The sequence below is a fragment of the Mycteria americana genome, chromosome 7 (assembly GCF_035582795.1).
Source record: "Mycteria americana isolate JAX WOST 10 ecotype Jacksonville Zoo and Gardens chromosome 7, USCA_MyAme_1.0, whole genome shotgun sequence".
NCBI classification, from domain to species: Eukaryota; Metazoa; Chordata; class Aves; order Ciconiiformes; family Ciconiidae; genus Mycteria; species Mycteria americana.
This window is the reverse complement of record NC_134371.1, coordinates 44,457,269-44,469,368: the sequence shown is the minus strand read 5'-3', so window position 1 is coordinate 44,469,368 and position 12,100 is coordinate 44,457,269. Positions and strand designations below refer to the sequence as shown.

Genomic DNA, 12,100 nt, shown 5'->3' with positions numbered 1-12,100 from the left:
AGGATTTAACATTTGAGAATGTAGAGATTTTTATTTCCTTTTAATGGTTGCTAAACTAATACTAATACATCAGAAAAAGCACCTTGTCCTCTCTTTTATTCCTTGAATCCTTTATACAAATTCTGCATGGTTTTCCTCACTTTTCTTTCTCTAGCAGTCTTCCGTATTTTCACTCTCAACCCAAAACTCAGGTATAACTTTGCAGAGAACCCACACCTTGATCTCTACGTCTGTCAGCTATTTAGCTGGATGATGACTACTGAGCATGCAACTTCTCCTCTTGTTCCTTTTGGTCCCATTTCAAATTCAGTCCTAAGTTGCACTATGCCACTGCTTGACCCCTCAATTTTATCTGTGCTTTGAATCTTTCTCATTCGTCTCCACCGTAAATACTTCCCCTCTCTCCTTCCATTCCTCTGTCTTTTCCCTTTCAGGATGCATTTCTTCTACAGAATCTGTAGCATGCGTGGCTTTTTAGCGAAGACACTTTGGAAACTGCCTGTAGGATCAGCACAGAGGCAATGATATGTACCTCATTAATTTCCCCTACTGCGCTCACCTGTTTGCAGGGAAGTGGTATATTTTGGAATGTAAGAAGTGGCTGTACTGCTGATGCTGTGGAAGATTTCTCATTAGCACTAGAATATTGCTCAAGTATGGAAATTACTGTGCATATTATTTAACTCATAATCTGTTAGGGTCAATGAGTAATGATAGCAGGAGTGACATCACTTTCACTCTCCTGTTCCTGGCTAATGCTGTTTCTGTTGGTATTTCTGGTAAAAGTCTGTGTGTGGAAACACAGCTGTGGTCAAGACAAGTGCAAAACAATGGCTGGAGAGATCATTGGAGTTGCATATCTTGTGAAAAGCAATTGTAAGATACCTTACACAAAAATTTTTGCCTTCAAAGTAAATAGTTAAGAATGAAAAGTAAATAATTGAGAATGTATTTCAAGCTGTACAGGTGAAGATAAATAAACTATAGCATTTCCTGTACACTTCAGTCATTCCAGTCAGTTTGCAAGATGGGTTGTGAACTCAAAAATGCAGCAGTAGTTTTATACAATTGAGTTCTTTCCATCCTTTATCTCATTGTATTATGGTATGTGCATACATAATATCAAATGTATGTGTAAGAGAGAAGTCTTTGTAAGGACAGGTTGCAGCATGAACTGTGCACTGTGGAAGAGTGTAACTATTGGTTTCGAATGTGGGTTATTTGGTTTCCATGTGTGTGCAGAAGTGGACCCATCTGAGAGGAAACCTGGGCACACTGAGGGAGCCGCGGTGTGCTCCGATAGACCATGGGCAAGGTACGGTGGCCGCTGGACAGAGCAGGCTTGTGTTGCGACTTAAATACACCCAGTGACACTCTTTATTAATTGGTTGTGGTTTCTTTTAATGCTTCTGTTGTTTTGAAAACATAACCCCAATTATAAGCTAACTATGCTTTTTATTTCTGGGAATTTCCTAATTTGGTGGTAGCTTTGTACGTTTTCATATCTTCTGCAGTTTTCTTCCTGTTCTTTTTCTTTCTGATGTGTAAGGGGTTGGGGTTTCTGAGAAGCAGAGCTCAAGTCAGATAGCTCAGTTGGAGCAGAGGAGCTCTCCACACAGGGAGCCTGAGCTGTGGAATCATGGATCATGGAGTGGGCTTGGAAGCGGAGAAGATAGTTCCTCAACCTTAGATTTGGGGATAGCAATTAGCTGAAGGAGACAGCCCAACTAGGGTTACCCAGTCTCTCAGTCAGCTTGTACCACTATCTTAACATCTGTTTTTCAAATTCCTGTTTGAAATGGTTTCTAATCTATTCTCTGATCTGGGGAGAATTAGGGTGACTGACTGGTAGGGTTTGCTTTTCAGCATCAGACTGGGAGATGAAATACATTTGAAATTTTCAGGTTTAGGTAGCAGCTGCCAAATCTTTAATCAGAACTGTATACTTTAGTTACATTGGTCAAGTATGTGTACGTGACACCTTATAATTAATGATACCAGTAACTTTGTTTTCTTTTAAAAATAAGTCATCAAAATCTGTATTCCTATGCGTAAAGTCTTTCATTTTTTGAAACTCACTGAAAAAATGAACTCTTTGAAAAATCTCTCTGAGATGCAAAACCCTTTAAAAATTCCTGAAATTTGAAGAAAAAATAATTTCAAACGTCTTCTGTGTCTTAAACAGATTAATTTGGAAGAAGAGCAATTCTTCTTGAGAACAAGGGATAAATTTAATGATTAGACATGCTGTTTTTCCTTCGAAGAAGAGATTTAATTCCTGCCGCAATCATCTTTCTCAAGGCGGCCTTAAAATGAGGCCTGAACAATAGCTGTAATGTAAACAAAAATCTTTAAAATGACTCTTTACCTACTCCATGGGTACCAAAGAGCCTTTTCTGCATTGTGTAGATATGTACTTAGAAAATTTTAAAAACTACTTTTATTCCTATAGTGAACTGTAACCTTGAAAGAACCCATTGTAGTCTGCAGGGTTTGTAAGTATTTACACACATTCTTTGCTATTAGTGATTTATTATTGTTAAACTAGGATTAAATGTAAGCATGCAGGGCAGGAGTTGAAAGTAAGTCAAAAGCAAGGCAGAAGAATGAGTGAGGAGAAAGGTCAGTGATGTTTGGGAACGATTTGTGCCTGCTCTCCCCCGCACAAGTGAGTAGATCATGCTCTCTTCAAGAACATGTATAATTTTATATATGTTTGATAAATAGCTGACCAGATCAGCGTTTTGCAGAAAGTTTTTGAAGCTTGGCCAGTTGGTCTTGTGCTCCAATAGAAAGTCTAGATAACATTTTGTGTAGGGAATTCTGGTACGTAATAATTTCATTTTACCTGTGTTGATTTTCATTAATCAGGCTAGCATGTTAAGGAAAACCTGAGAGGCATCATTGCTGTGGTTCAGTAGCAGTGCTAGGAGCTGCTACCTGCCTCTGAAGGTGAGACTTGACTTCTGAACAACCTGAATGTGCCACAGTGAAAGAGAGGCACGAGCCCCAAGTCATATAGCCAACATATGTCCACATGATGGTACATGCAATATATATGTTAAAACTGTCGTGCTAGCACTTTTTGAATGTTTTATATGTCTGGTTTATACATTGTGGTTATCTATTGATATACAGAAATCCCCAGTCATCATTTGTTTGTTTCTGTAAGGCTTACATATAGTCAGTTTTAATTCTGCTGAAGAGGAGTAAAAAACCAGGCATCCTTGCTGCCCTCAGATCTTAAGGGGAGCTTTCAAATTAGAAACCCAGAATTAATTCAGTATTTTAAACTCTGATCAGAAAACGTGGTCCAGATGGATGGTCACTGGCTTCTGTTAGCTGTTCTTTTGAAGCAAATGGGACCACATGCAAACTTTTGGGTTCTTTGTGGAGATTCAGTTTTAGCCTTGGAGTTTTTCTCAGTTTGAAAATCTGTAACATGCTGCTTACATCTCCTTCTAAACTCTGTGGGAAGTAGTTTTCAAACTGGGCCACTTTTACGCTGACTGTCAAGATGTGGAGTTATCTCTCTTAAAGCAGCAAAAGGAAGATGTTGAGGTGGAGGTCGTGAGATGGCATTGGAATTGCCTCCCACTGAACTTGGCTGGGCAATTTTTAATAGAGAGTATCAGAATTTAAATCTCATTTTTAAAGTGATCTTGTGTAGTGACATTTTTATATATGCTTTAATTGCAGTACCAGTTATTTTCCCATGTCAACTTCAGGTTTTGGGAAGGGAGGAGGCAAATAACTGAAAGCAAGAGATCCTTATTGATGTGAGTTTTCTGGGCTAAGGAATTGTTTTCAAGCAGTAACGGAGTAGTCATTTGCCTGACATGCATGTACACAGTATATTAAAAGCAACGAAGCAATGCCTGCATAGATGGGCATCTATGAACAGTTGCTTTTTGTGAATTATTAATGATCTCTCTGGGTTAAGATAGCGCGTAGAGACCCCAGCCTAACCATGGCAGATGTTTTGCGGTGTACGAAAAAGCCAGTCGTGGCTGCAGAAAGCTCTGAGCCTGATGGTGGGACACAGCAGAGCAGAGAGGGAGTGGGAGCAGGAGACAGCCGAGGTCGCTGTGCATGGTGCGTTACCAGTGCTACCGACTGACCAGCTACTGCTGAATTACTGTGTAAGCACCTGGCCACGGTGTGTGCAGGGATACTGAAACCATACTGCAGGTTTCAGTGGCCGTCTGCTCTCAGGAATAAAGAGGAAAATGCAAAGATGTGAAATAGAAAATTTCATCATTGGCAGGGGAGTAATAACACATTGTTATTGACGGCTCTCTGTTGTATCAGGCATAACATACAGGCATCATGCTAGCTACACAGAACCTGAAAAATAAAGGACTGAGTGAAAGCCGTTGAGTGTTTACTGTGTTTAAAGAGCACACTCGGTTGTTCCAGTCTATTGAAGACAAGCAAGGAAAATGCTTGTCTTAATGATTTGAGTTTAATTACGTAACTAAAAAAAGTCCATTAATTATCATGGGTTTCCTGTGATTATATTGGACTAGAGGTATCTTGTAATGTCATATATGCTCAGCACAGGCTTTTGTTTGAGCCTAGTCACTGGATGTTCATGAGGGACTAGACCAAATTGAAATGAGTGGGAGATTCGATAGCCTGGGTAGTGGTATCACTTAACTGATGTTTAAGGTTTTGTCATGCACGTGTTAAGCAGTGTAATGTGCATGTGTCCCATGTAACTTCTCTCAGCCTTTGACCATCTTCTACTTTCTTCTTTCCTAGGGGAAAATTTTTGGTGGAGATTTATAAAAAAAAAAAAAACCAACAAACCCACAACAACAAAACCCAAACCATATTGCAGGGGATAAATTAAAAAAATATTTTGTGCTCTTGGAAGGCTGTGAGATCTGTGATGGTTCTCAGCTTCTGCAGGAATTAATTTTCAGCTTGGCATCTAAGAATGAACCACACATGACACATGTTAATTATAGCGCTTACTAGCAGGTGCTTAGGTATTTTGCTGTAGAAGATCATGTAAGAATGGCAAAAGAACAGAGGACAATAGAATTACAGGCAGAACTGCTACATTTTACATTTTCAAATCTCCATGCACTCCCCATCATAACTTTGTTTACATTTGGTTTTAATTAAATCTTTAAAGGTCCCTTCCAACCCAAACCATTCTATGATTCATTCTATGCTACACGTTACCTCTCCTGGCTGAAAATGCCAAGTCTACCTAAAGCTGATTGTCTTTGGGAGATTTTGAAAAAGTGCAATATGTGTTTCTGTGAGTGAAATTCAGATACAGGTTATTGGTATTCTAAAATGCTTACATTGAATATATTTTGTGATTTCTATGAAGATCACTGAAGTTTGGCCGCATTGAAAAGTGGGTCAGTCCCGTGCGTTCAGTGATCCTCTGTGTGAAGCTGACAAATTGCACAAGAGAGAAAGGCGCCTGGCTTGAGGGAGTAAAGGATATGAGAGACGTGTCATGGCAGTGAAGATGCCATTTCTTCTTAAAAAGAAATTGCAAAAAGGTTCATACTGTCAACCAGAAAGTGGGGGGGTCAGGAATGGAGACTGGGACTGGGACCTGGACACCACGAGTGTGAGGAATCAGGGGTGACACTGGAGGGGAGATGGAAACTAAGAACAAAGTGGATTAGCCTGCACTGCTGAGGGAATGCTGGCTGTGCAGAGTTGGGGCATGAGAGGAGTTGGAACATCAGGCAGGGAAATTCTGTGTAAAGGTATTCTCTCTCAAGTGAGTACAGGTTTTGATACAGTCTTGAAGATGATATTAGTTATTATTTTAGCTCTCATGCTGTTTGTTCTTGATTATTTTCTGGCTTTTGTATTTCCAGAACTGAACAAGTTTGCACCGGAAAATGAACGTAGCAAAAAGTTGCTTGTTGGGCAATGTGTGGTGCAAAAAAGGGAGGAAGATATGTGGGTGCGTGGGAAGGCTACGGGTTTAACCAATGAAGCTATTCTGAAGGGGGGAAAAAAAAAAAAGAAAGCTAGTTTGCTAATGGCTGTCTTAAGCCAGGCCTGTATTACGACATTTAATAAATTATTTGTAGAATTTAAAACCTTTGTTTGGGTTACCATGTTCTGCTGTTGAGGTGTGCTCAAAGCCAACAAGCTGTGGCAGGCTTGTACTGGCTTCGCTTAGGCCTTACTTAGGAAAAGACCTTATGAAATGCCCCGTCCATTCAGACGGAGGGCAAGGTCCTGTGGAGCACATCAGCCAGAGTGCGGGGCCAGGGCGGCAGCTGGAGGCACGGCTGAAGGAAGGACCTGGGCTCTTCTGTGCCGAGGGGAGGGCGTGGGGTGCGGGAGGCAGCCTGGAGAGTGGGAAGGGAGAGAAGGATAGTGAGGCTCGGGCATGAAAATGCTTGAGACCAATGACTTAAATGTTCATCTTTTATGTGATTTAGTGGTTTTATGCTCTGTATCTAATTTTTCAGGGTGTCCCAAAACCAAGTAGGACAGCATTTTACCTTCGTGCTCACCGACATTGAAAGTAAACAAAGGTTTGGATTTTGCCGTTTGACGTCAGGAGGCAAGGTCTGCCTCTGTATTCTAAGGTAAGCTGGTATAAGAAAAATTGAGTCAAGGAGTGAATATAAGAAAAATACAAGAAAAAATTATCTTTTGCAAATCCTCTGATAATGTATTATACTTAGCTATCAGGGTATCATTTCTCTACAACGGTGTTACCATTGATTGCACGTGAAAAGTGGTCCCAAGCCCCATGTGATGGTATTCTTGTGTGAGGCTAAATAATTCTATTTGAATAACATGAAATCTCTGCTTAAAAGCAGAGAACAATACACTACAGCTTTAGCGGCTTTGAATATTATGTGGATATTTTTACTTTCTAATGAGATCTTTGACGAGTATCCCGTCAATTTAACAATAAACTGGACTATTTTGTATTCCTCTCCTTGGAAATATGATTTTTGGGGATATCTTCCATGTTCTTTGGCCAGACTACATCTAATGTAAGAAGTGCCAGAGCCAGGTCATTCTCAATAAAGGGCATGCCGCTTCATTGCAGAAGAGATACTGATGATGAAGAAATTGACTCCAGTGAAATACTTTTTCTCCCTCTGCTTTTTCTTTCTTCTCCTGTAAGGTAATTGTTTTGGTAATGAAAATAACAACTGTTTAACTGTCCTAAAACCCTTTTAATTAAATTAATTAAAGGGCAAATTTGCCACAATTAAAAGGCAAATTTGCCACTTCAATTAAGAGCCTAGCAGCCTGTGATGTCCGTAGAGGAAATGGGAACAACCAGTTCAGCAGCACATGAGAAGAACAAGATTGAAGTATAATTGCCTTCAAAATGAGAATCCCCAAACACAAGGTGAAGGAGGAGCCATGCGCTGCCAAAGAGCCAAACCCATTGGCAGCAGAGGGGCAACTTGGAGAATTTTGGAGAGTAAGCTAGGAAGCTTATGGAGAAAAGCAGAATATCAGGTATTTGGACAACATGGAAGTCGGGAAGTCATGGAAGGTGTCATTAGGATAGACCACATGAGTTAGGGAGACAAACCCAGCATCGACTTGTAAAAGAATATCAGTAAAAGAACATGCGGAGGGGAAAAAAGACCAGACAATATAGAAGCTTGTAGACTAGTGCTTAAAATTATTGGAAATATCACATCAAGACTTTTGTGAGCTTTTAAACAGACTCCAAACTAATGTTGAGAGCCAGTACACTGGATGTTTTGGGGCAAGTAATTTAAAAATAAGTATTTGCTATAAGTATTGCAAAAAATAATAATGACTACCATAAAATGAAAATAGCAAAAGGAGAAGATTTTATTCTGGAAATTAATCAACTTTCTGTGATTCTGCCAATACTTCTTTGTTAATACTTCAGAAAGATTTAATTCTTAGGATTTTGGAGTGTATGATACTTAAGCCTTTTCTCTGTGATACCTTTTGTCGATATATCTTGTTAAGGCCTAGAGGGAGAATGTATGTGTATGCTTTTAGCTCTTTTCTCCAAGTTAACCTTTTGTTCCCTCATCAAGCTAGAAACAAAATTTTTTACTTGTGCTCCTAACATTGGCTGGCTGGCTTCTCATGCTATAGTAACAAATATTTAATCAGTTACACACGCTCAAGTATGCACATTTAAATACTGTATGTAGTGCTGCAAAGCAAAGGACGCAAATTCTCAGCTGGTGTAAACTTGGGTATTTCTTTTAACATTTCCTCACAGACATACGTCAGCTAAAGATTAGTCAACAGTCTGTTACTTGGTAGAAATAACTAGGAAAATGAGAAGTGGCAAGCTATAATTTTTCACTGAACCATAATCAAAGCATTGCCTTTATTGCTTTTATTGTGACAATTTCAAATTTACAATGCATAGCTGAATGCATAACAGCACTAGCTTCATAGCATTGTACTTCTAGCTTGGTGTAGTCTGTTTGTCTCCAATTTGTGTATTTGTTGTGTTTGGCTCAGACAGACAGAATGAATCAGTATTTCCATACAATGCGTTTTAGTATCCAGTCTGGTTTCTGCTCTGAATCCAAGATTCATTAGAAGTGACCAAGTGAAAGAAGACTCACTAGCAGATTTCTTCTGGCATTCCCTTGTACATGCTTGATGATCTTAAATTAACCAATATCAAAGAAATTTTAACAAATGAATGCTGTCTTTATATATAAAGAGTGTGTATGCGTGTTCACGCTCGCTCTCTTCCATATATCAAAATAGCATAAATTCACATTCACTGTGTGTATATACACGTAAGGACTCTGATGTATGAGCAAGTCAAACTACTTGTCTGTCACAGATATGTACACAATAGTCATAGACTTTTACATAAACACACAAATGCAGGCGTACATAAATACCACATGTAACTACACATCTACATAGGCACATACATGTATATTGCCTCAAATAAGAGGAATATATTAAGATTGCTGACTGGGGCTTTAACAAAGACAACTAGAGATAGTAAAATACAGGAAAATTAACTAAACAAAATGGTCATAAATAACTAAAATCTAAGTAAGAATGTCTGAAAAGACGAGCAGGAACAAGCCAGTCAAAGTGATGAGAAGGAAATACTATAGAAATTTGGGTAGGCTGATGAGTGGGGAACAGGACACAGCTTTTTCTCTTGTGAATGTCTTTTGTGGATGGTACCAGGCCATGTGTTAACCTATGCCAGGGCAACTAAAGAGATAGGATTTGAACTGCTGAACGGGATTCTTAACCACAAACTGAAGAAAAAGGTGCTTGTCCTCAGGTTTTACACCAACAACCTAAAGCTGCTTCTAAGATTAAAGTCTTGTAGTTTATGGGACTTCTCTCTATAATTCATTCTTCATCTGAAACAGTAATCAAAGGAAATAATCTCTGAATTTGCAGCCACATGGTCCTGCTTTAAACTGGATCATTTGAAACAGAAGATATACTTGCACATATAAAATTCTTCTGTAAGTTTTATGTTTTTTTTAATGTTTTATATACACATATACGAATTGTGTAAACAGAATATTCTCCCAAGTCAGAATGTGTTGTTCAAGTTCTCTGTATGTTTATACAGCGAAATAAAAATCCCCCAAGGTAGCTATCTCGGGCATTTTTGTTTGAAGAACTTAATTGTGATACAGTATTGTCTAAAATGATCATGCAGAGCTTGACTGCAGTTGCCAAATTCAAAGTGCAGGTAAGTGCAAAACCATAGTAAGATGAGAAAATAAATCTTGGATTATTCTCCAGAAGTTTTGTGTGATCCCTTTGCAAGTTTTGTTTTGTTTTGTTTTCTGTAAACTGCACAGCTGCCTTGTGAAGCTCTTGGTGTGAATCCTGCTGTGTCACCTCCTCCCTCTCCACAAACTGTTGAGCTAATGCAGCCCCGTAAGAACGAGGGGTACCACAATTGGAATATTGTAGTATACCTTGTTGTGCTCATATACTATACTGGATCTTTTCTTCTAGTTTCACTTTTTATATTTTAATTTAAATAATAATTTTGCCAGTTGAGATTTGAAGTGGCACAGTAGAAACTTCAACATTCACTTTTGAATAATAGAAGAAAACATAATTCTTCTGGGTATTGTTTCTAAATATCATTGCTGTTTGCAGTAGGAATAATACTTTCTGGGTTTACATGAAGTTGTTTTTGAATTACCTGAACAGTTTTATTACAAAGTGCAAATTATTTGACTGAAATTTGTTTTGTTAAAAATCTTGAAACTGTTGATGGACTCTGAGGTTGACCTTATGTATCCAGAGGAGCGCAAAATGCATCATTAAAATGCTCAGTCTTAGATTTCATTAATTTTATGACTGTAAAATTGTCACCTATGTTTCCAAATGAAATGGTCTAATAAGGAAGACAGGTTTATGTGGTAAGCCTTTGTAGTTCTTCAGTTCAGACCATGCTTGAAGCTTTCTCGCTCTTCCTTTAGGCAAATCCCTTAGAAGCAGAATGTTTCAATTTTACACATTTTGTGTCAATTTTCCAGACAGAAAAGTAGCCCCTAGACATTAGACATTTAGCTACGGAAAGGCAGTTTCCTTAGTTTTATTTGATTACTAGATGTTAGATTCCTGCTGATAGTTCAGGACTGTTAGTGGTTACCTGACTATTTGACAGAAAACATTTCCTCTCCTTTATTTAACCTTTGACTCATGAATGTAAAAGTTTTATCAGAGCTGTAGTAGAAGCACCAGTGAGGTGGAAGTCTACTTACAGCAACAAGGGTTATGCATGACTTTGAATAAAAGTCTGAGCTCCTGCCTTGTGGCTCATTTGGATTAAAAGAAAATGCTCAGTACGTTTTTAATTAACCATGAAATATCTTGGGCTCTTGCTTTCGTGACAGGCAGTGGCTGTACTTTTAAATAAAGACCACTGTATTCTCAACCAGGGAATACATAGCTACTAAAACAATATTCTGTATGTTTTGATGGTTTTCATTGTTATGGGAGAAATGGTTTGTGGCAACTTTAGAGAAATTGTTGTATGTTGTTGGAGGTTGTTGTCAGTTTGTCTGGTATGTTTGTTTCTCAAACAGTTATTGATTGTAACATGAGGAATGCAAAGACAATGTGTACAATTAAAGAAAAATAAACAAGAAACCAATAATGGTTTCATAGTTTAAGAACCTAAATTATTTTTATTTAGGCTTCTAAATACATTAACATTGAAAATTAAAGCCCTGTTTTTCCTCTGTTTTATCTACTGTGAAGGGGCTTCATTGATAACCTTTTGACATTTTTGTAAGACAGCTAATTAATTATGAAATGCACTGCTCATAAATAATTTTATGAATACAAGTATGATGGTAAGGTCTTTCTAGTAATGGACTTAATTTTGATTTTATCTGTGGTTAAGGTACATATTAGTGTGACAGTTTTGAGTTAGGAGTAATATATTACAGGTCTCCTCTGTTAAACTCAGCCATTTCAAAACTATTTTTTGCAGACAGTGCATTTCTGCACTGACTTGAAAACAATTGGTACCCAAGCTAACAGATGTTGATGGACATTTGTGTGCTGGATGATTTTTCTGTACCTAGACTGGTGGTTCTGTGCTAAACAAAGATTAAATAATTTTGCAAGATTTGCTAACAGGACAAGCTAAGAAGATTCTTTTACCTGTAATGCTTCTGGGTTTTAGCTATCACACACACAAGTGCCATATACAGTGCTTTATCTAATACAACGTACAGGATAAAGATGTAAAGCCTATATCATGGGAATGTTCATCTATGAATAAATCTATTTAGTAGAGTAGTCCAAATAAATTAATAGCATTATTAACACACGTGCTTGCAAAATCAGCCTGTGATATAAGAGGACAAAAATGTTGCTTGATAGCCTTGAGGATCTTACAAAATAAAAAGAGCTTATACTTGATCTTTGAATTGAGAACGTAAAATACCACCTGATAGCTGTCTTCATTATGAACAAATACAACCTGTGTTTATGTTTACCTTTGAATGCAGAGATACATTTTATATGCACACACACAAATGCACTCTTTATTGTTTAAGAAAACAGCAAATGTAACAATTCGTTATTACAATGAATTAATAGCAATTAGCAAATACATAAAAGAAAAACATGA

General features: G+C 38.0%; 1 protein-coding gene across 3 annotated transcripts in view; it reads left to right on the top strand.

Annotated features, from left to right (window-relative positions):
- Positions 1 to 12,100, top strand: part of DENND1B (DENN domain containing 1B) — a 170,181-nt gene that overhangs the window by 64,756 nt on the left and 93,325 nt on the right. For all 3 annotated transcript variants that reach the window (XM_075508168.1, XM_075508166.1, XM_075508165.1), the window contains exon 5: positions 6,459 to 6,578. In XM_075508168.1, coding sequence (XP_075364283.1) covers positions 6,459 to 6,578 — 120 coding nt within the window. The remainder of the gene's footprint in view (positions 1 to 6,458; positions 6,579 to 12,100) is intronic.